The sequence below is a fragment of the Atractosteus spatula genome, chromosome 21 (assembly GCF_055471065.1).
Source record: "Atractosteus spatula isolate fAtrSpa1 chromosome 21, fAtrSpa1.hap1, whole genome shotgun sequence".
Taxonomy (NCBI): Eukaryota; Metazoa; Chordata; class Actinopteri; order Semionotiformes; family Lepisosteidae; genus Atractosteus; species Atractosteus spatula.
Window position 1 is genome coordinate 17,333,684 of NC_142726.1, and position 25,191 is coordinate 17,358,874.

At 49.2% G+C, this 25,191-nt stretch overlaps 1 protein-coding gene across 2 annotated transcripts in view; it reads right to left on the reverse strand.

Annotated features, from left to right (window-relative positions):
• The window catches only part of bcar1 (BCAR1 scaffold protein, Cas family member), a 70,718-nt gene that overhangs the window by 41,259 nt on the left and 4,268 nt on the right, over positions 1-25,191 (reverse strand). Inside the window, exon 1 of one of the 2 annotated variants that reach the window (XM_088938765.1) lies at positions 185-418. The exons of the other annotated variant lie outside the window; for it this stretch is intronic. Coding sequence (XP_088794891.1) covers positions 185-196 — 12 coding nt within the window. The 5' untranslated portion in view covers positions 197-418. Of the gene's footprint in view, positions 1-184; positions 419-25,191 lie in introns of those variants that run through there. 2 annotated transcript variants of the gene reach the window in all.

Below are 25,191 nucleotides of genomic sequence, written 5' to 3' on the forward strand. Positions count from 1 at the left end.
CTGGCTCAGAACAGGGAGCCGCGCCGCTTCGGCAACAACACAAGGGCAAAAACTACCCCTGAGCAGAACCGCTCAGAACAGCACCCCACCCCCTCTCCATTCTCTCCTCTTCCCTTCCCTGCAGAAGCACTTCGCGTCCTCCACAGGCAGTTCACACGCAAACTAGAAAGACACACTCACTCACCAGATAGTTCATTTTCAGCCCCTCTCTGCGCTTCCAGATGAGAGTTTGGTGGTGGTGTTCAGGCTGAACACCCTCTAAGGTCCCCTGGCCACCTGGAATTAAAGTTCCTTTTTGGCTCTGGAGGAGGACTTGGGGAGATTTTTTAATGCATTTTCCAGTGGTGTGACCTCACAGGAGAAGTATGAGAGTATCCCGTTCCTTTTCGAGTGCTGAGACTCCCAGCTCTCGCTCTCTGGCTAAGGGAGGGAAGATTGCTAGGTAACCAGACACCTCCTGTGCCCACACTCAATCCCAATGTTCCTTTCCAGGCTCCTGATTGGGTACAGAGCCTCTTCTTATGTAAATGAGGCTCTCTCTCTCTTTCAGTCCCAGGGCTGGTAGGAATGCGAGTCTGCCACAGCATGGCACAAAGAGGAATATACAGGCAAGCCTGCTCTGCTTCTTTCTGTAGCTCTGCTGCTTCTCTCTGCTTACAACTCTGTCTCTGTCAACTCTGAGCCTACGTCTGTCTCTTTCACTCATTTGTTCTTAGCTGTACGCTTCTACCTCCCTCTCCCTGTCCCTCTCTGCAGTTACAAAGTTTACAAAGTGAGTTGTTCAGTTCCAGGAATGTGTATGCTGGTTAATTCACTCATGGAGTCAGGTTGACTTTCATCTCAATTCTATACTATTAGCATTATTACACACGCAAGTACACATGCAATCACAATTGATTTTTTCTAATGAAAATGAATCAGGGCAGAGTGTAGGTGTTGGCTACAACCTCCCAGCTCCAGAGTCCCAGGTTCAATTCTAGAATGGGGTGCCTGTTCTGGTGGATTTCTTCCCACATCCCAGAGATGTGCTGGACAGGTATTCCAGCTTGTCCTGTTTGTCTGCGGCCCTGTGATGGACTGGCGCCCCCTCTAGGGAGACAGAATTTACACAATCTCCTTCCAGCCTCGTACACTGGGGATCTTCTCGCAGCCCTCTCTGCGAAAAGCCAGAAAAGCAGCTTTTTAAACTAGAAGGAGGAAAAATCCTCACAAATCAGATCAGCGGTGCATTTTCTATATCTTCAAAGTAGGATACTTACTAATTAATGCAGAGACAGGACATGATGCGCTTTTCTTTTTCCATTTTGAGAATTATCCGCAGCCCTCCAGAGCACAATCCCCTGGGCCTGATGTATGGCTGTCTGCAGCCAGGCAGCGCGAGATGAGCCTGGGTCACTGAACCAGAAGCCATTTGTTTCCAGCTCTGCTGCTACCAGTCAGCAGACTTAGTCACGGGCAAGTTGGGTTGTTATACAGCATCTGCACAGCTACGCAGCATGTTTCAACAGGGCAGTGCAGAGACAGACAAAACAGGGGTTGGCTTTAAATAACTGGTAGAGATTTCCTAAAATGTGGAGCACTCTGATGTTTTTCTTTTCCAGGCAGAACACATTAGAGTATTTCAATCACGCACAGCTCCTGCACAACTCTATCAACTCAGTGTGGTGCCAAGCGGCTGAGGAACTGTGCTGAGCTGGGGCTGCTCCCAACACACACAGACGCCCCTATCAGAGCTCCGGTCCAGGGAGGGCGAGGCCCCCTGATCAGGGGATTAGGAGAGAGGGAGGAGAGGAGGGCACTATTAGCACTGTCATTAGGAGCTCTTCTTCCACAGAGCAAAATTATGTAGAGACACTACATAAAATGTGCAGCTGAGCAGAAGCCGAGCAAAGCATGAATAGATACAATAAGGCCCTTGGCAAAGCAACTGTTGGGAAACTGCAGAGAAATGCAGTGGTGCACACATCTACCACATGGAGCTCTTTGGTCATAACATTCATTTAATAACCCTCAGCTGATGAGACTCCCCAGGGCACCGTCATGATGGCCTGTCTTCTCAGTTTGAGCCGTAGTCCAGCAGGCTTCTCGATAAGCAGTGCCTCTGCTCCACGCAGAGTGCAAGGATGACAGCGCCCCACTGTGACACCGCAGGTGAACAGTCAGAGAAGGAGACATGCTGCTGAACTGCTGTGGTTTTACTGCCACAAAACGCAATCCTAAAGTCCACCGCCTGCTGTGGCTGACAGACAGCCAGGCACACCAACTCCCTCACACGTTCTCAAAACTGGCCCAGAGGGCTCTTCACGAAGGTCCGTGCTCTTCCTGGGACACTCAGAGAGCCCTGCCGAAAACCACAGGCTTGGTCTTTACTGAGGGGAAGGAGAAAGGCAGTGTCAGCTTCACCAGGTCTTCTGATCCACTCACACCTCGCCACCTCGTGCCCTCGGGACCAGCAACCCAGAAGGCTTCAAGCTTGCTGGTATCGGGGCAGTCTGCTTTCCCTTCTGTCAAGAGCAGGAGGCGCTCACGCCCTCAAGCCGCGAAGCACAGGTCTGCAGAGCCACAGCTGAAAGCATCCCCATCTCAACCGGGCGGGAAGTGCTGACATACTTCTGCTCTGAGGGCCTCTGCTTCTTCGTGATTGTGCTGTAAAGTGCTGCAGGGGACAATATTCACGCTGTCTCAAAGCTGTAAATCCTTTAATGACATCCTCTTGGTTCGCTTGAACCTCCAGGAGTTTTATTTTCTAAACACCACGCTGACTCAGGGCGCAGACAGGCACAAGTGCAGTTGCCCCGCAGCCTGATGTCTGTTTACTCACTGAGGAGCACGCAGAGAATCCTGCATCTTTACAACTGCTCTTCTTTCCTTTCCAGCCCAGTTTAATTCCTTGTCCTTGCCTACGGCTTCATGCTTTCTTCCTGTGCCTATCATTATCAGATTATCACTGTGCTGACATTATCACAGTCCAGTGCAGCACAAACTGCAGGGAAGCAGCTGCACTAAATGTATTAAATTGCAGACAACAAGCATGGCAGTAGTGGAGAACTGATTTTAAAAACACATTTCAACTTGAAAATTCTCTCCAAGAGATGTGTGGCTCTCTGATGAATTGGAGGCGAAAAAACAGAATCTCTCCCCGTCAAAGTGAGGTGTCCTGAGACTGTCAGTCACAGTGCAGTTTGTCAGACTGGGCTTTTCATCAGAAGGAGGCTAACTAGCGACAGCCTGACTTTTCCCACTGACAGGCCATTTGCAGAGTCCTCTCTGAAACTGTGATTCCTGAGCCCTGCTCTCTTCTTAAAATGGAAAAAAATACGAACAACAATCAGACTTTTTCACAACCTTGTCCCTCTGGAAACTACCATTTTGCATGTTGCAATTGGCTTCAAAGGTAATTTCCATAAATAAAACTGTTTTCTTGCTTTTTTACTTTTTTATCTCAGTCACATTAACGTCCCGAGATGATTAAAAAGCAATTCAAACCACAAAGTGGCCTTTTTAATTAAGCCCAGCCTCACAAGTCAATCTCTTCTACAATAAACTTGTTTACTGCGGCCAGTAATTCTGTGCTCCTCTTTGTTGTAGGAAAAAGCTAAGTCGTAATGTACCAGGAATTTAAAAGAATTATCCTGGTCTCCGAAGTAGTGGCACAGTGATTGCATTTTGCTGCATTCTTAGAAACACAATGGCCACATCAACCCCCAGCAGGACACAGGAGCTGAAACAATCACGCACGTGTCAAAGCCATCACACTCCTACTGGAAAAGAAAAGGTTGCAGTTCTGCTTAAAACTGGATAAGAAATAAAAGTGCGCAAATAAGACCTCCAGATGTGTCAAGCCTGGTTTATGCTGCTTCGCCCACGGAAACGTCCTGTGGTGCAACACTGTGAAGGAGACAAGTGTAGCAAAGAACATTAAACTCAAGGTACAACACGATGAGAACAACTGCTGAAACACACACCACTTGTAAACATGGTTAAGCCCTGGGGAAATCACTGTACAGATTTACAGTAGCTCAGCCCAGGAAAGATGAATCTCTTTATCTTTGATTTTTAAATTTTTTAATTCAACAAGATGCAGAACATGCTGTAGAGGAGCCCAAATTGGAGTTCTTGGAGAGTCGCTCTGTCTGTGCCTGTGGAACATGCAGAGGATTCCCTCAGGTGTGGCCTCAGGTCTCCCGCCAGTCCCAGCTGGCTCTCCGGAGAGGACCGGGCTGCAGAGGTGCTGCCCTCACCAGCCCCCCCAGCCCCTCCCCCCACCTCTGGAATGTAGGAATGTGCCACTTTCACATCACAGCCCTCCTCTTAATCATAGCTTCCTGGAAAGGGATTTCCTCCTGGGCCAGGCCAAGCAGCATGGCTGTACCCAGCTCCAGGTCTTGCTTCAGCTGGACACATCAGATAGAGGAACAAGGGACCAGCTCTCCATGTGATCAACAAGCAAAGACAACTTGTAGCTCAGCTATTCTCACACTGTATTCTGCATGTTTGATGTGTTTCACTGAGACTTAAGGAGCTCGGCTGGTGTGATATACACTGTAGAGCACAGCTGAGTTATTAAGGTCTGTTCCAGGGTTTGTGGTTTGTAAGAGTTTTTGGATCTCATAATAACTTTATGCTACAGAAGTGTCTTGATTTTGACTCGCTTCTAATTAGAACTTGATCTTGCATTGATCTTGACATAAGCTTACAAAGAAGAATAAGACTAAAGTTGCAAAGGAACAAGTAATAGGTTTATTCCATGCTGAAAAAAAAGAAGAAAGAGAACACAATGTTTCGGCCATGGAGCCTTCTTCAGGTGTCAGGTGCTGCTAAAAATGCAGAATTTTCAGATGCAAAGAACATCGCTTGACAAGCACAAAACAGCCTGCATGCTCTTGTGCCCATCAGAGCTATCATCAGGCATCAGGGACATCAACTTTATCTGTCCACCTGCATGTTTAAGACGTTTATTAGCGTCATTTAATCACTATTTATAGTCCCAGAAAATCCCACATCCACATCTGACAGAGTGCTGGGGACTGTGATGACTGGAACTGACTAAACAGTGCTTCCACACAGGCTGAAACACAGCTTCCCTCCCAAAACCATGTATTCCAGACAGTGTGCAGCCACGGAGAAGGACCAAGTCTGCAGATGGCTCACAGAGAGCTGGAGGGAACTGGGGCAACCAGCACACATGGGGTTTCAAATAGGACTCACTTGCTGAATTTGAAGAAATGCAATATGATTAAAATCTGAAAGAAAGCCGCAGAAAAGGTATCACACAAGCCCTGTGAAGAAGATCACTGTAAAAATAATAAAAGATGTGAGAATCCATCAATTCATCAATTTCCCATCGGGATCAATAAAGTCTTATCTATCCTCGTACTGCCCCAGCGTCAGCCTGGTTTGTGCTCAGCTGTGCCTCATAAAGACCTGGCAGCTTCAGTTCAGAGGACAACACCGCCCTCTGGAGGACTGCCCGGGTCGCACAGCTGTCACATGACTGCACAGTGCTAATGAAGGCACCTTAATGAGCCACAGCTGGCACGGGCATTCAGGAGCTAACAGCCTTGGCCACACAAACCTCTGCACATGGAAAACTTAAAAAAATAAGAATAAAAAAAGCAAAACAACGTGGTAAACTCAGATCAGACATGATAAATACTAAAGGTGGAGGGAATTCTTCTGGCACATTACAGTTCATAGTCATCAAGAGAAATGCTGAGCGCACTGGGCCACGCTGTTGGCATCAGAGCCACGATGCCACACAGATGCACAGGGACACAGAGCTGCTCTGTCTCGCACAGCGGCTGCAGCAGGGGTGAGGGATCACAGCGCCTCCTGCTGTTAGGTCTGTGCCAGCGAGACTCTGGTCATCTGTTGGCTCTGGAGGGCCTTTCTCAAGCCTGCTGCCTTTACTGCTTTGTGATTCTGACCTCCCAGTTCCAGGCCCTTCAAGGTCAGCTCTCCATTTCTCATTCTTCCTGCTCCATTAAAGCACTCGGTCAGAACTACTGTTAATAACCTGGGAAAAAGAATGGACTGCTCGAGGCGAAGGAAGTCAATGACTTCAGGCCAAACAACGCAAGCTCAAATTGCTGTGAAAATTGGCTGATCTTTTTAAATTGCAAAGCTATTCTGTTCTGTAAACATGTGGTCTGCCCCCCAGGCACAACATCATAGCACAGGGCCTCTTGCACCTTCTGCTCCACACAGACAGCAGCCCTGTGCAGCGGGGGAGACGAGGGGCTGAGAGGGCAAACTTAAGTGTGACAACAGCCCCAGAGGGAACTTTAATTAGCCCAAAACACAACTCTTCGATTGCAGTGGCCGAGGCCTCCGCTCAGGGCTGTGAAACACTACACCAGTTTATCAGAGGATGGAATGCACTGTGAAGGCTTTCAGGTCACCTACTCTCACAGGCCAAGCAAAGGCTGACCCCACTGTTGTCTTAACACTCTTTACCAGCCTAACGGGGTACAGGCGCCCCTCTCAGTTCTGGAATTAAAGCAGTCAGGTGGTCGGGGAGGATACAACAACCACAGCTGCGTTCAGTAACAGCTCTGAAGGGGAATACACAGTCAGATTTAGATTGAATTTTTAATCTCCCCTCAAACATCACTGATCAATGGGACGGTTGTGCTAGACCCTGTGATGGCAGGGCAGAGACTCAGTGGCGCTGCTCTGGCGTACCTCAAACTACCACACAGGGGCACCCCAAACACTACGCCACACTCTGTCGAAAGCAGAGCGGCTCCACTTCCATGCCCTTGCCCGTTCTGATCACTCTGGAGACCTGAGAAGGGCTGTTCTGTAGTTGAGTCACATGTCGTTGCTGTCAGCTGGTCTGTCCTCATTGCAGGAACACAAACAGTGAGCTGGGCTCTTGAGAAGCACCGTGCCACCAATCTCTGTGCTTACAAAGCGCAATTACGACTGACGAGGCAATTTCCCAGCAATCTGTCAATACTCCATTACCAATTCCAAAACGATTAACAATTTGCTTTAGCTCCTTATATTAAAGCTTTACCTAGGCAGCTTCACAGCCCTGCTGCCTTCACACAACCTAGATCAGGCAGGAGACTGCGGCTGCTGACCTCAGGAATGTGCTCCCCTCTTCTGGAATTTCCTTATCATCCCCAAATCATCACAGCCACTCCTCCACATTAATGCAAGCAGACACCAGGAGCCACTGCATACCCCCCTCCCGTGTGCTGCCAATTAAAGAGATGGGGTTTGCTGCAGACACTTCCAGGGACTCTGGGTTCTAGAACAAAGAGAAGGATCAGTAATAGTTTGAGGTGTTTAATATTCAAGGTGTTCATTAGATTGAGAGGAGGACATTCAACCCATCAGGCTACTCTGATTCTCTTACTCCAGAGTCCCAACTGTGCTCTGAATTGTCACTTACCATGAAGGTTTCAACTAGGCAACAGTCAGCCCTCACCTGCATGGTAACCTGTCTGTGGGAGGCGGTTGCAGAGGCCTCTGAGAAACGAGCACAGGAGAGAAGATGCAGACTCCACACAGGCAATCACTTCAGTCCAGAGTCAAGCCCAGAACCCTAAAGCTGTGAGGCAGCAGTGCTAAGCCCCACATGGCATATTTGTATACCAGCCAGCCCCAAGGCCAGTGGCAGAGTCAGACCTTACGTCACCTGAGAGAGGTGCAGAGGAAACTACAGGAGGCCAGTAACCAACAAGGATTAACTAAGAAATAAACAGGCCTGGTGCCAGCATCAGAATGTGACCCATTTCAATCATTTCTTTCCTACTAAGATGCCAGCGAAGAGCAGCACTAACAGCTCTCTCTAAAGTGAAGTTACCTTAGTGCAAGAAAATAAAAACAAAACAGACTTTGAGAATTTGTGTTGTTTAATATTGTAACCTCAGTGATATGGCTTAATTTTGGAAATGTGCATAAAAACCATCTGGACGTGAAGGGCTTTGAGACTGGCAGCTCCTTGGGCCCTGCAAACACAGGCTTCAGCCAGCAAGCATTTCTGCTGCACAACAAGGCAGACCTGGCACCTGACTGACACACAGGCTACGAACTCTGGGGGAGAATATTAATATCAGTAAACACACTGCTAGTGAGGGAGCTTGTAGCTCCCTCAGTCTGGATCTGGAGTCTTGCTTGGACTTGCTTAATGAGAAGCTCTTCAACAACTGACAGTAAGAAAGAGATAGAATAAACAATATTCAGAGTCTAATTACACACTAAATTTTGATTACTAAAGACACATCAAATGAACGTTTATTCTTGTATTGCAATAACGTACTGTAATGATTGTATTTCACAGTGAAAGAGCCCTGCACCAGCCTTGTGAATGTCATTACCAATGATCCAATTTAGAAGACTATTCAAGGTTGGATCTCCTAACATTTCTGGCTCCAGCTCTATTGTGGGATTCTGGACAGAGGCTACTCTGTGCATTAAAATAGCTATAAATTCAGGGGAAATGCCTTGAATGAAACCAACTGAACTTTTCTGGCTTATTATAAAAAGTCTTAAATTAATAAGCTCCAAAAAAGAGAACTGAACCAAACTAGGGCTACAGCTGCTTGTTTTTGATTGGAAAGTGAAGGCTGTAAGCACAGAAGGACAGACGCAGAGCATCAGAAGCGCCTGCAGTGTGTGCATTTCACTGCAGGCAGATCCAGCTCCTTGGGGTCAGGGGCTCCTGCCTTTGCTGTCTGTTTAGGCATTTGCTGCTGTTCGTGTCGTCGTTGGTGTTGTTTTCGTCGTTGTTGGTGTTGTTGTAGTCAGTGGTATTGTCATTATTATTGTTGTTGTCATCCGTGTTGGTGGTGTTGTTGTCATTGGTGTTGTCAGTGTGTTGTAGTCAGTGGTGTTGTCGTTATTATTGTTGTCGTTGGTGTTGGTGGTGTTGTTGTCGTTGGTGTTGTCAGTGTTGTTGTTGTCAGTTAAGGTTCAATTTTAAAGTGCCATCAGCAACAGAAGGAAAGGTGTCTGAGTCACCTATTGGGGGCAGGCAGGCACAGACGTGTGAATGTGAAAGTTGAATAAGAACTGGGATGAGCACAGCTCGCTCGTTAGTCCAGTCTGCTGATTAAATCAAACCTGCAGGCTAGTTAGCAGGCAGCAGATCAAGGAGTTAGTCAGGGTGCTCTGCAGACACCTCTTGTTAAAGTGCAATGCAGTTTGTCTGGCAGAAACATTGAAATGCAGTAAAGTCCAGTGAAATCTTAAACCAGGCTTTGTGATAAGATAGACCATGATACAATCTGTGGCAAACCTAAACAAGACAAAGTAAACTGAACATATAAGCCTCACTGAAACCATGTTAAAACTGTGCAGCTTTGAATGCGTTCATAAGAAGAAAAATCAAAATGTCTCAAAAACCTAACAGCTTTTGTAGATACCGATAAAAAGAGTACAAACAGGAACAAAGAAGCCTGAAGAGAGGCGGTGGAAGAGACCTGGGAGAGACTGGCACAGTCTGGGTGTCTCTTCATCCGCCACGCAGGGACACAGGCTCAAGTCACAGCTGACTGAAACATTACTGGTGAGCACACATGCCAGAAAACCCCTTGGCTATTTCTTACTCGGCATCAGATTATTGAAAACTATCCCCAGCCTAAGAGGAACACATGGTTTGGTGCCAGTGCTGGCAGAGTACATAATGATAATAATAACAATAGTAATGATATGAATGCATCTGTGCTACTGTATTCTCCTTGTCTTTAGCTTCTATCGTCCCATGTGCGGAGATGTCAGGGGAAGGGAGAGCTGTTCAGAGAGTTAGGGGAACACGCTAGCATGCAGGAGGCTTGTGTCCCAACCCCAATCCATGGCCTCCGCGGGGCCCTGCGGGTTTCCACAGCACGCTCTGACGAGAGGTCTCTGCCTCCAGGCTCCATTTCAGAGAAACTCATTTTCCAGGCAGCAGCTCCATGCCAAACCCCATTCTTCACAACAAGCCATGCGCAACCTACCTCCGCCGCCGGGCCCTGCAGGCACTCAAACATCTTACAGAACACCTGGAAAGACGAGATGCGGATCTAAGCAAAGAGCTTGCACAAAACCAGCGCCTTGGGTCACGGATCGGCTGCTTGAATCCCAGACGGAATCCTAGTCTAAGGGATGAAGCAGAGGGACTAAGGAGGACTGCTCGTCTTTCTCTCCCTATTTTTCACTGGAAGTAGGAAGACTGGCCAGCTGCCCTGGATAGGGAAGCTTTTTCCGTGAACTAACATAGTAGGAAAAACAATTAAGCAAAAAGACAAACACAGAAGACAGACTGCTCTCTCGCACACATCCAGACCCGTTTCTAACAATCTCTCCTCACCACTGATTGCAACAACAGCCCTGACCTGCCCACAATGAAACAGAACACCATCCGTTATTTTCAGAATTTGCAAAACACAAAAAAGACAAACAGTTGCATCTGCATCCTGACAACTGCAGATGGATCATTCAGTGTCCCTTTGCAGTTTTATCCCAGCTCCACACATGGAAAGCCATCATGCAGTTATCTACTGTGGGAACCGGGCAATTCCACCTCCATCTGAATGGGGTGTCTGTGCCTCAGCAATCTGTGAACAGTGATGCCAGAATGGCATGAAGTACAGTCAACGGCCATGAAACCAAACTTCTCTCACATTATAATAATAATAATAATTGCTTACACTTATATAGTGCTTTTCTGGACACTCCACTCAAAGCGCTTTCAAGGTAATGGGGATCCTCTCCACCACCACCAGTGTGCAGCCCCACCTGGATGATGCGACGGCAGCCATAGTGCGCCAGAACGCTCCCCATACACCAGCTATCAGTGGGGAGGAGAGCAGAGTGGTGAAGCCAGTTCAGAGATGGGGATTATTAGGAGGCCATGATTGGTAAAGGCCAAATGGGTAATTTGGCCAGGAGGTCAGGGTAACACCCCTACTCTTCTTGAGAAACGCCCTGGGATTTTTAATGACCACAGAGAGTCAGGACCTCGGTTTTACATCTTATCCGAAGGACGGCGCCTGTTTACAGTATAAGGTCCCCATCACCATACTGGGGCATTAGGACCCACATGGACTGCAGGGTGAGCGCCCCCTGCTGGCCCCACTAACACCTCTTCCAGCAGCAACCTTAGTTTTTCCCAGTAGGTCTCCCATCCAGGTACTGACCAGGCTCACACTGCTGAGCTTCAGTGGGCTGCCAGCTGTGAGTTGCAGAGTGATATGGCTGCTGATTAACAGTAAGCATCCAGGAAACCCTCTTTCGATAAACTGCTTTATTATTTCTACAGAGACGAACAGAGCGCAACCACGGGTACTCCACCATTTTTTTTACAAAAGGAAACTACTGATATTACCAACCTGGGAAGATCCCTACTCCTGAAAGAAGAAATCCACACCCTTTGTCGCAGGGACGAGGGATCAGCCTGCTCAGTGAGGTGAGGCCGCCTGCAATGTTTACTCAGCTGTGTTGATGCAAACAAGCCTTCCTGATCAGGCAGTGACAGCTCCAGCAGGCTCCTGTACCGACTGACGCCTAAATATAGAGACGCAGGCTGACAAATATAGCTGGAGCCATGCGTCAAGTGTGCAGGGTTACTGAGCAGGAAGACTTGTCTTGCCTTGACCCACACAGAAACGCAAAACACCCTAGTGCTCATGACCCACCCCAGACTGCACCGCGACAGTGAGCACCCTGGGGTGAGCATGCAAGCCGAGAGGGAGGACCCCAGCTGTCTGTGGGGACAGGTGGAACAAAGGGACGATCAAAGGGTGACCTTCTCCCACAGAGATTCACTTGGCACATAAGAGTTCCCTCAGAGGGAACGCTTCATCCACCTGACCCGAGTCCTGAAACCCCTGTGGTACCTCCCCTCACACAACAGCAGGACAGCAGGAACAAGACACCTGAACACAAGTGACAACAACACAAAGAGAAGCCTTCAGCCCTGCAGGGCAGCACCCCGAGTCCCAGTGGAGCCCTACTGGGAGCCCACCACAACTCCACTGTAACCTCACTGCAATGCCATTGCAACCTCACTGGGACCCCACTGGGAGCCAATCTCAGTTTGGCCCAATGGGCACAAGGTTAAATTCCAGTAGAGCCGGGCAGTTTTTCCAAACCCTTTAAACAAAAAGCATCCACAGTGCTGAGAGCTGAGGCACAGGCCCTGGTCACTGACCCCTGCCCTGGTCACTGTCATCATGTCCACAGTGCTGAGAGCTGAGGCACAGGCCCTGCCCTAGTCACTGTCATCATGTCCACAGTGCTGAGAGCTGAGGCACAGGCCCTGGTCACTGACCCTGCCCTGGTCACTGTCATCATGTCCACAGTGCTGAGAGCTGAGGCACAGGCCCTGGTCACTGACCCTGCCCTGGTCACTGCCTTCATGTCCACAGTGCTGAGAGCTGAGGCACAGGCCCTGGTCACTGACCCCTGCCCTGGTCACTGTCATCATGTCCACAGTGCTGAGAGCTGAGGCACAGGCCCTGGTCACTGACCCTGCCCTGGTCACTGCCTTCATGTCCACAGTGCTGAGAGCTGAGGCACAGGCCCTGGTCACTGACCCCTGCCCTGGTCACTGTCATCATGTCCACAGTGCTGAGAGCTGAGGCACAGGCCCTGGTCACTGACCCCTGCCCTGGTCACTGTCATCATGTCCACAGTGCTGAGAGCTGAGGCACAGGCCCTGGTCACTGACCCTGCCCTGGTCACTGCCTTCATGTCCACAGTGCTGAGAGCTGAGGCACAGGCCCTGGTCACTGACCCCTGCCCTGGTCACTGTCATCATGTCCACAGTGCTGAGAGCTGAGGCACAGGCCCTGGTCACTGACCCCTGCCCTGGTCACTGTCATCATGTCCACAGTGCTGAGAGCTGAGGCACAGGCCCTGGTCACTGACCCTGCCCTGGTCACTGTCATCATGTCCACAGTGCTGAGAGCTGAGGCACAGGCCCTGCCCTGGTCACTGCCATCATGTCCACAGTGCTGAGAGCTGAGGCACAGGCCCTGGTCACTGACCCCTGCCCTGGTCACTGTCATCATGTCCACAGTGCTGAGAGCTGAGGCACAGGCCCTGGTCACTGACCCTGCCCTGGTCACTGTCATCATGTCCACAGTGCTGAGAGCTGAGGCACAGGCCCTGCCCTGGTCACTGCCATCATGTCCACAGTGCTGAGAGCTGAGGCACAGGCCCTGGTCACTGACCCCTGCCCTGGTCACTGTCATCATGTCCACAGTGCTGAGAGCTGAGGCACGGGCCCTGGTCACTGACCCCTGCCCTAGTCACTGTCATCATGTCCACAGTGCTTAGAGCTGAGGCACAGGCCCTGCCCTGGTCACTGCCATCATGTCCACAGTGCTGAGAGCTGAGGCACAGGCCCTGGTCACTGACCCCTGCCCTGGTCACTGTCATCATGTCCACAGTGCTGAGAGCTGAGGCACGGGCCCTGGTCACTGACCCCTGCCCTAGTCACTGTCATCATGTCCACAGTGCTGAGAGCTGAGGCACAGGCCCTGGTCACTGACCCCTGCCCTGGTCTCAGACCTGCCCTGATCACTACCATCATATCCACAGTGTCAGCTCCAGAGAGCACAACACCAATCCCAGCTCCCTGCAGCCCCAGCACCCTGCAGGCTGGAATAACAGCCCCATGTAAAAATGCCACAAAAAGAGATGTGCAGCCTGGAGTCCTAGTGGATTTTTATTGTGATCTTTGAAAGTGCTGACCACTCAATTTCTAAAATAAAACATATTAAAAAATACCTTTGTTGGCTGCCAACATGCCATTGATAACTAGGTCCTATATATAGAATTCTAATTATCTGTCTCTCATTTCCATTACTGACTTCCAAAACAGTTAGCAGCTTTTGAACTGAAATGGCACCAAACAGGCCAGCTGCATCACACCCTGGCCCTGTGTAGTGAACATCACACGTCTGCCAGATCTCCTCTCCACGCTCACTCCGAGAAGACCTGCGAGCAGGGAGAGGGAGAGACAGCAGGCACTGCAGCGTGCCTCCTGTACAGCCCTAGATCTGCTGAAACAACCCAAGTGAAGCTTCCATCCACCAATTTATCACAGGCAATAATCTTTACTGCTGTGCCATGCAGTGTTAGATTTTATGAGCTAGGTTTTTGAGATTATGGACTGAGCACATTGCTGGCAAAAATAATTTTTCATGCTTGAATTACACTTTTACTAAGGCAACAGACCAGCATTCTGTAAAGGTTTCTCTCAGCTCCCGGTTGCCTCATCAGCAGATTAAGAGGCCAAAAGTCTGTATCTGTCCCTAAGCTAATAACAGCAAAGACAAGTCAAGAATAGTGACATGCTGGTGAGAGCACAGCGAGGCACAGAGCTCTGCAGTTACACACTGCAGAAACCACACAAAGACATGAGAGCAATGTAAATGCATTGCATGATCTAAAACTAGGAAGGTGTACTGTGCAGACTGACTACGATGATGACCGCTTGAACAAAGCGTTTTCTCCCCTCCAGGGCAGCACAGCCCTGCCTGTCACTCTATTTCCAATGCAACCTACAGAGCTGGGTCAGCACACGTCACCAAACATGACGTTCAGAGAAAAAGCCACTCATGCAATCCAAACTGGAGCAGCCCGTCCTCAGAGAGCAGCCAGGAAACAGCAGATCCTCTGAAGTGGAGCAGGTTAATTAGAGAGTCAGGCCTCATTTTACCATCCATAATAAAAATAATAACACTGACCATAATAAAAACAGCTTTGCTAGAACGATATTGATATTACGATATGAGCAATCAAGTAGGTAATTGTTCCACCTGGGGAATGAATCTCACATTTTGATTCTGGCTGCAGATTAGTTTGGAACTACAGGTCCCAGAACACATCAGGTCTGAGATGCGGGGGAGGGGGAGGGGTCCAGCCCAGCAGATACCCTTTTGCCCTTCCAGCCCTCCTGCCTTCTGCACCAAGACCAGCAGGACTGCCAGCAGGAAGGGCTGGCCTGTTTTACCAGGTAAGTCTACTGACTGGAGCTCCTTGCTCAGAGAGGCATCAGCAGCGTCCAGCCTGCTACTGGGACCCACAGCCCTCCAGTCAGGCGTCCAGAGGCCCAGACCCCGAGTCTAGCAGCTGGAGGAATGAAACAGCTATAACAGTCTAGTGTGGCCAAGCAGTGCAAGAGACAAGTGAAGTCCAGGTGGAAAAGCAGGGAGATGCTCACAGGGGACAGGAAGGAAGCCAGATACTGTGGGATCCTGAGGCAGAATCAATACAAGTTCATGGCATAATCATGCAAACAGTGTGGGGAAAAAGGAAACTGCAGTGCAGCTCTGCTGCAAACTTTGTTAAGGGCAAAGAGACAAGAGAAGCTCCCTAAGGCATGCTGCACCCCAGCACTCGGCCCCGGGGCTCCGGCAGGACAACATCAATCAGGGGCTCTCAGGCTGTCTGGGCTCGTCTGCCCCATCAAGGTCACTTATTCATGGCAAGACAACGCGGATGACATCCATCACATTCTCCCGAAGGCACGGCGCAGCAGAAATGACAGCCGCTAACGATTACAGATGGAATCTAACTGGAAAGCTTCTGCAGAGCACTGAGTTATTTACACGTTCATTCTCTGATTTATTTCTCATCTCCCCTTATCAAACGCCTCTGTCACTGTCGCTTAGAAATACCAAGAGACGAGCTGGCTGGCCAGAGAAACAGACTTAGAGGAGCTTATTGAGGATCCAACGAAATAACTGGTTTCAACCTGTTTCGAGCTGAGAATGCAAAGAATTTTCTTTCCAAAAGCAAGGGAACAGACTACTAAAACATATGTCACTGTCTGGATGAAGGCTTAACGTATCCCAAAATCTGGCCACTGCATAACGTTTGGGTTTAATGATGGAGTAGGAAATGAGCACAAAGCACTAAACTTTTTTTTAATGATAATATTTACGTTGTGCACCAGCAAGGTGAATTCTTTCAACCCTACAGAGCTTAGACTGCACACATGGCACCTCTGGCACATTTTCCTCCATCAGTCCCAGCACCAGGCAGGAGAGGGAGTCCTATAAGCTGTTGCCAGCCAGCACCACCGCAGGCAGGCTGCCAGTCACCCCTGGGTCTGCAGCAGCTGCCCGGCCTTCACCAGACTGACGGTCTTCAATGATGTCAGCTGCTGCCGCTGGTGCTGCTGGATGAAAGAAGGCTGACCAGTTAGTCTTTTAGAGTTTTAGGTCCCCTCATGATGAAAAGCTGTGCTGACAGCAGTCTCCTCTGATTTATACATCACGCTGTGCACACTGTGTCAGGAGTGCTGTCCTCTCCAGGATGCCAAGGGTTCTTCACACGAATCAAATGACAGCTCATCCCCGACACCAGCGCCTGACTTTCGCAAGCACTTGGAAACAGAGGAAAGGGACAGCAGTGCTCCTGGGCAGGTGCCCAGGCGGACAGCCATGCCTGCCGGTGTGCAAGCGACGGAGGCACGCTCCTGGCCTCCTGCCACGCTCCCTGGGCAGAGGAACAGGTTCGCCAGCCAGCCTCGCCGGCCAGGCACTGCTGGCAGAGCGGGCAGTCAAACACATCTCTGTACGGCAGGAGTCATCAGCCCTGCGCCCTGCCCCCTGCGCCCCATCATTCACTGACCAGCACTGACAGGTGCCAAAGAGGGAGAAGTGGCGGCGAAGTGTCCAGCTCTCCATCATTGTCTCTGCGCTGGCTGCCTGACTGGGCGACATCAGCTGCTGCACGATCCCGAGAACAGAAACACCGTGAGAGAGGTGTCGTGGGCCGGGGCTGCTGGACACAAGCGCCCATCACGGAGCAGTGGAGCGAGGAGCTGGCTGCTGCTCTCCATTTCAGCCCCCGCAGGAGAGAGCAGCCGCTGTCAGCGCAACGCAGGGAAGCAGGCAGCCTCTCTGCACACAGCAGCGCCACGACAGGGGCTGCAGGGGCTGATTTCCCTTCTGTACTTTGAGCAAAATATTTTAGGCAGATTTGAAGAAATGTGAATGGGGTGGGGAAGAATGCTTGTATAAAGTTTGTTATTTGTTAAAATATGTAAGCTTTTACAGAACATCGTTTTTGCTGATTCAGAACGGAAGTTCCTCTATGTATTGCATTTAAATTGCTTTTAAAGCTTTTTGCAGCAGACCCAGCAAGAGGGTTTCAGTCTTAGTAGTCATAGCGCTGTCTCTGACATGGCACTGTGAAAAAGAGTACTTTAATCAATTACTCACACTCTGGAATTCAAGCAGCGTCTGTGATGATACAGTGAAGAGGTCGGACACAACCTGTGATAGTACTGCACTGTTCCCATTACCCATCCCAGCAAGAACCCCACGGCAGCTGGCCCTATCCACAGAACCACACACACTGTGAAGGAGTGTGCAGGTAGGCAAGAACATGGCAAGAATAATGTAGCAGGCCAGCATTGATCTCTGTCCCGAGGACAGCATTTCATTTTCCAGCCCCCTCCTGGCACTTTGTTCAATTAAACATGCATGTTATAGCCAGGGAAAGGCTGTGGAGACTTAGCTCACTGCATCCTGAATGTGCACTGTGCTGCATAAAAACTGCAGTATGAAACTCATCACAGTTCACAAGAAAAAGCCCTCTGTAGCTTACCTCCATGTGACCTATATTCAGTCAAATGCCAGTCAGTGCATTTTTAAGGATTTTGAATACTTGAATCAGGTGCCCTCATTGTCTCCTCTGTTCCAAAACTGAATCCAGATATTCTAAATGAGGTCTTACTAGTTAATTGAGTGAATTTTAATATAACAAATGAGTGAATTATACAATTTTAACACAACATTCCTTTATTTAAATTCAACACTTCTAACTAAATTCCATATAGCTGCAAGAGGAAAAAAATTTAAAGAAATTATTCTAACTCTCAAAGCATGCTCAGCAGCTGAAAAGATTTCTTAATTTTCACCTTAACTTGTTCCCAAAGCTCAAGCCTTTTACTAAACCACAAGCCGCTGGATTTCACATGAATTATTAGACTTGCAGGGCTTGAAAACTTCTAGTAATCTACTGCATACTGCATTTATAATATGTATTGCTAGAAATATAATCTTCTTTGGCTGCAATCTGTAACCAGCAAACTCCACCAACTCCATATACTAACCAGCAAAAACATATCACAGGATGCGGCAGAAATCGGAAAAGGCAGAAATGAAACTCAGCTGCTGAGGAGGAAACTGTAAAACTGCAGAAAAAACAACATAGGCAAATCCTGTTGGCACTGACCTCGCTGGAGAGTTACTGACCGGAGGATGTGCTCAGCGTAGAGACAGCCCACTCAGCGCTCTCAAAACATCACTCCAGCGCTCAGCTCCCTGCAGTGGCTTCCAGATGGCTTCACAGACATCTACAGTGCATTCTGTGGTTCAGCACCGTGCTTATAATTGAGTTCTCCAGTTGTCTAGAGATCAACACAGTTTCTATCATACTTGACATTTAATACACTCCTGAAGCACAGCTCCCTGATGCTTTTTTTTTGGTATTACAACAAATGAAATAAAACAGTGCTCTTAAAATTAGCTAAAACAACGAGTACAGTAGAAATCCAAAAAGAAAATAATAACAAGCTGTGAAATTTTATGGGCCTAACTTTAAGAAGAGCTGTACTGTGCCCATATATTAAATGTAGAGTAAGTGGCATTGCTATAGGGGCTAAACCAGGCCCCAGGTTTGGCTTTCTGACGAAACTGCTCAGTATGGAGCCTGTCGGCACAGAGGAGGCCCACAGCCCTCGTTCTTCAGCCTCACACAGACCCACCCGCCCCCAGCCAGCTCGGTGCTGCAGTTAAAACACGCAAACAAACCATGAATAAAAGATGGAGATGGCGCCCACAGTACGCAGAGCTACATCCACAGTACATTATCAAGCACGGAGGAGGAACGGTTGTGGAGTCTAATACTACAACCCTGAAAGGATTAGCTTGCATTTCACTTCCTGTGAATCCACAGCAGAGAGAAAGCATACGAGTCAGAGCGCACGGCTCTAGAGGAGGTTTCAGATAGTTTTCAGATTTACTCCAGTTTTTAAAATACTTGGCGTGTGAAGTCTGGAACACTCTGTCAAGCCAAACAAAATGTTTTTTTCCCCTCTTGTGCAAGTAGGTGTGATATGCAGCTCCGTGCAAATCACAGTGATAAAAGGTAAGACTGTGAGACAGATGCACAGGATGATAGATGAACTATAGATGTGAAAAAAAAATATTAATACACTGACATGCACAAACCTGTCCCCACTATCACCTGCAGGGCCCTCTGCTACAGCGTGAGATGCCCGTAACATTGCAGAAACTCAGGGAGCCCCTAAAAATACACCTCTGCTCTCTCCCCGAGCAGCTCCTGCATGCCCGCAGTCTTCCCAGAGCAGCTACTGGTAAAGGATTAACCCTCTGATCCTTTCCCAAGGTCACAGACAGATGGGAAATATCAAAGCGCTAGAAAGAGGCTGGCTCCTCTCCTTCCCACTGAATACTTTAGCAGGCCAGGCCAGGCTGCTGTTTCCCGAGCTGGCCTGTACACACTGAGGAGCGCTTCCCTCTTACTAGGCAATAACAGGCTTCTCCACTCTCCCTTTACAACAGAAATGGAGATGAGAAAGTACAGTAATGAAAAGCTCTAATCCTATTAAACAGAAATGAACAGTCTTCTAGGACTGCAGCAAGCACGTTTAAAAGTCTGTATTCACGGCATATTAGAAAATTATGAAACCTAAAAAAAAAAACATATTCTACCAAGTGCAGAGCAGCGTTTCTGGGTTTTCTTGTATATTATACTTCACGTGGCAAACAAGAGCTTGTTATGTGATTCTGCACAATAGTGAGCTCATGCAGTTGCTGACTGTGTTGACTGCCTGTGTGCATTGTTTCACTGGGATCAGGCAGAGTGCCACAAGCACCAGTCCTGCAGCTCTGGAGCCAGCAGGCCCTCTGCACCTGGCCCTGCCCACAGGATCTCTCAGCACAGGGGACTCCAATCCTCATCTGCGTCCTGTTTGCAAAGCGCTGAGCAATCCGAGGAAGCAACATCCGGCTTGGGAACAATGAGATCACGCCACTCTCCCGCCATTCTCATTGTGAAGTGGAGGGACTGTGACTGGTACAGGAGACCAGGAGAGGGGAAGGGGAACAGTAATAGATCTCCACCCCCAAGGCTGCAGTACAGAGAGCAGGCTGTGCACCCCAGCAGGGAGGAAGCCCTGTCTGACCACCTGCTGGTTGGCTGTGCAATTACCCATCCAGTCCAATGGGCACAATTTTGCTAAGAGAACCAGGGCTGCACCATGCTGTCAGAGGTACATCACACAACACTCTCTTGGAGCTAAAAGCAGTAAACTGGAGCACAGCCTAGTCTTCCTGAAGGGCAAGCCCCAGGTCCCATCCTGTATCCAATTCCTGCCGTGTGGGGCTAAAACATCCCAACACAAACCTCCTCTCAGTCCCACAAACCAGACAGCTGAGGCCTGAACTGCTACAGGCCACAGACATCTGGGGTGCGGTGCTGCAGAGCTCAGTGCCCCCCAAGCCCCACGCCCAGCCTGGCTGGCCTGCGGTGCCCTCACAGGAGGGTCTGCCGCCTCACTGAGGGAAGAGGGAGGATTCTGCGCTAGAGCTTCTGCTCTCTCCCCCACCGGCCCGCTCCTTCTCCCCGTCCTACACGGAGAAATCAGCTCCGAATGAGAAATAAATTGCCTGCCCTCACAGTTCAAACCCAATTCTGCAGCAGCTCGCGCTGATGGATCCTGCTTCTCCCGAGGCCCAGGAGCAGCTCAGGCGAAGCCCCAGACAGCCCTCCTGCTCCAAGGGGTTACCAGACAGCAGCGTGATACGCAGTGAGAATAAAGCAATATTTCTCAGCGCCTACAATTAATTTAAAGAAAATACTAGGCACCCTTCTACCTTGTAGCAAAGGAGTTGTTCTGAACTGCATTTACAGGTGCTGCAATCCCACTTTTCTGTCTCTGCACACCTGCCGATCATGGGAAGGGAAAATCACAGCGCTACATGCGAGGTCAGTCCAGGAGGTTGTTGAATCAGCCCTAAACTGACACAACAAGACCACGCTGTTGTACATTGTAGCCTGTGGGAGAAAGTCACAGCGCTGGAGTTGAATAACCTCACTCTCACAATCCTCTGTAATTCAACAGATGAAGTCTTTTGTTTTTCACTTCTCTACCTGTGGCTGCTGTCACAGAACAGTGCAATTACTGTACTTCATTATAAAGAGAGGCGCGGGCTGAAGAGGTGAAGGGACAGGGGTAGCGAGAAACGCAAGCCCTGACATCGGCACACGGAGGCAAACACCTCCTCTCTTCTCCATGCAGTGCACAGTGCCAAACAAAACAATCATTATATCCCACGCCGTACATCAATTGTGTTTCATGTATAGTAAAACCTACATTTCCTGCTTCCTTTTCCTGCTTCTATAGCAATAAAAAACAGCCAAGAGTGACTGTGTGAATGTGAAATGACTTTGAATTCAATCTACCAGGAGGACATTTTGCATCATATTTTAGAATTGTTTTTGCTGTTCGCCCAGTTTGCCAGAAAGAAACTTGCTAGCTTGGGAGCTGCTCTGTCAAGAGTGCAGACAGCCTCCTGGAAGCAGGGTTGTGCACAGCCCCTGGAAGCTCTCTCTCCATCTCTGCCTTGATGTGAAGCCTCCCCAGCAGCTAGCCTGCCTCTCGGGGAGGATTCCTCCCAGCCTGCCTGTAACATGACACCACATCAGCACTGCAGCCAGGCCGGGCGGTTCAGGAGTGCCCTTTGTCTCAGGGCTCAGAGCGGTGAGCAGTGTGGGAGCTCCTGCAGAAGCTCTCTACCTGTGCATCTCTGTGTGGATGTTCTGCATGGATGTGCCCGCAGGCGGGAAAGAACACCCAAGCAAAACAGGTCACCGTGCTCCCACTCAAAGAGCTCCCTCATGAAACCCACAATAACTGTCTGAATGGCATGATCTGAAGCTGGGGCATGTCACATCTCAGGCCTGGCCAGCTCTGCTCATCATGGAGCCCTTTTTGCTAGACGGTAATGACACTGTCAATTGTTTGTCAATGGACCAGTAATAATGTTGTGTAGGTTCATTATTTTTCACAAGAGAGCTCTGGTCCTGACGGTGGAAAGGGAGAAGGGCAGCACACGAAAAGGTCAGGCCAGCGGGCCAATACAGTGGAGACAGAAATGCTTTTTTCCTTTTTAATCCCAAATTACATTGCAGCCTCAATCATCAAAGGTCAGACGCGTGCTGATGCCGCCTGCGACATTAAACATTTTCATTTCGTTTTGAGGAATATAATTACACTGGAGGAGCAGGACGAGGGAGATGGGAGGTGGGAGGCGTGGGGGGTATTTCTGCAGCCTTATTAAAAAATGGAAATCAGTTTGAAATACAGCAATAAGCACATCCTGTAGTAAGGACAGCATTCATTACCCAGTCAATTTTGGTGCTGTAGAATTCATAATGACACAGTAATTTGTGAAATGCACTGCAAAGCACATCTAACCTTCTACAGCCCAGGGACTGCAGTCTCTGCTCACTCCAGAAGACTCAGCTCCCTGGGTTCGCAGAGGCTTCTGGGTCTTAAGGTGCTGCTGTTAACCACACATGGGTTTCCCTTTGTGTAGCCATTGGGGCAAATGTTAAGGGAACATCTGTTATTTTGAACAAAGTACTCATGGAATGAAAAAAATCTTGGAACTTTTCCACACATCCAAGCAATTTCCATTGGGATTTACAGCCTCCTTGTGGTCCTGTTTCCTTAGTTGAATAAGGTGCCCATAGTAGCATACCCCTCCTTCAGCGTCTGAGTTTAATCACTCATCTTGTGATCTGGGAGGGATCGATGGCTGAAAAGCAATTGACTTAAAAGTCTAGCCTCATAAAATCAGCGATGAGCTCACCGATGCATTTATGTGCTCAAGCTCTCAAAACACATACCTGGGTTCTGCCACAGACCCTGTTAATGCACACACCCAGTGTCTTCCCACAGTGCCAAGATCAGAATACATTGCTCTGTCATCTCAAGTGCCTAAAGTAATTCCTCTTTGCTTGTCCAGCACTACAAGCAACCAACAGGAGGAGCTGAAGAGGCTCAAGACTTCTGAAGCCCCCCGAATGACATCCTCCAGGGCTGTGTGTCTGAGAAGCCCGGGTGCTATATTCATCAGTCAGCTGTGGAATGTTTCAGATGCTTCAAAATTTCATCTCCACACAAAGCCTGAAGACAGTATTGCTCACAAGGCTGCAGGGATATAGATCATGAGCCAAGATGATGTCATTGCCACACAGCGCTAGCCAGCTCTCCAGGGACAGCCCCACCCTATCCCCACAAACTCTCCACTCATGAAGGCTGAGCATTGCACGTGATGGCCACTTCGACAGCTCCAGTCCCGTCCTGATCCCCTACCGACAGGCCAGCTCAGACATCAGAGACTTGCTGCACAGGTAATTCACACACCTATACCTGATCAATAGCCACCCACTCACTCTCGGACACAGGATGTATGAAAATACCTGAGACTGCTAGAGCCTGCTCTAGCTCTGAAACCTGCATCAAATCACAGAGCCATCAAGCACATTGTATTTAAAAACACACTAAAAAGCCTCATATCTGAGGATGACAATTGCCCTTTAAGCCCAGAGGTGACCCTGGGACTCACAGCCCTGCTCCAGGAGCACAAGGGGCCCTTTCAGCGGTCTGTCCGGCTGCCGGGACAAAGAGGCAGTGGGTGTGAAATCACACAGGGCTTCGAAAGTGGAGCAACCTGGCCAAATTTCACACAGGGCAGCCAGCTCCTCTCTGCGCACCACTTCATCAGACAGCAAGAGAGCGGCTCAGGGCCAGAGGCCTTGCAGGCAAAGAGGGGAAAGCCACCTGCCGCGTCCCTGCAGCACAGTCAGAGCAGGAGAGTGCGGTGAAAAGCAGAGGGAGAGCAGAGGTGAGCATGGACAGACCACGGCCCACCGCTGCCAGGAGGCAGCCGCCAGACATGGTACAGAGGACATGTACAGCAGGCACAGCACTTAGACACGGACTGGAGGGCAGGCGAAATCTCCGGGCTGGGCCCGCGAAGGAGCTCTGCACTCCACTCTTCGGCTGAGAGCAAAGACTGAAATTGTGCAGCTTTCTAAAACATCTGCACATGCACAATGGAGAGATGGATACAGAGGGTCCATAACTCTAACTCCCGGCCCCTGTACTTCATATTCCACATTCAGAAAGCAGGCCGCCCACACACATGGCCGGCTGGTTCCGGAGCCCCTGCATTCCCCCGGGAGTGTCCTGAAGGAATGTGCGCCACAGAACTCGCGGGCCAGAGCGTGACATTCAGCTCTGTGGTCCATTGTTAGCCAGTTCTTAAGGAACGTCTTCTATTTCCTTTGACAGAACGCCACCGCCGCCTACAAAGACCCCCTCCTCACTCAATTAGTAAAAAACTTGGACAGAGAAATAGGTTTCTATTGAGACAATTCAAATTCTGACACTTGACCACTACAATCCAAGGCCACATCTCTGCTCAGCTACTGTTCAGGAAAATGTTAATATATTTCAGCAAAGAGGTCGACTCCCTGAATTCCTTCAGCAACACTTAAAACACAGACAATGGTGCATCAGGCTTGTCTGGACAGAACAGCTGGTATATTAATAAGTGTTGCTGCAGGCGCACACCCACACTACCTGAAACAATATAAACACACTTGACTGGATAATGTGATCTGAACGGGGCTGTTGTAATCTGTTCCAGCTTGGTGCACCATTGCATTTATTTACGCAAAGAATGGACCTCAACATATATTAAAGTCTGACAAAGGTGCTTCAAAACACAACAGCTTTCTCTCCAGTAAGGAATACAGGAGCAACTGGTTCCACTGGAAGGAAGGAGTTTGGAAAAGGATTATCTAGGTACAATCTGACAAGTGTTACAACAAACACTTTAAATCTGAAGACAGAAACCACAAAAGCAGAGAAGCGGCTTCGGAACTGCGTCATCATGTCCTATGATACATGATAGGCATGGCGGGTGATGTGCTCAGGAGAGACCAGAACAGACCGTGTGTGTCTGCCTGGACACGTATGTGTACGTACGTGTGTGTGTGTGTGTGTGTGTGTGTGTGTGTGTGTGTGTGTGGGCGCTTATGTATGGGTGTTTGTACAAGTGTGCATGGAAGGAAATGCCACTAGGTAGGCAATCTAAGTGCCAAGAAAGACACATCAAGGAGGAGAGCTTCAGG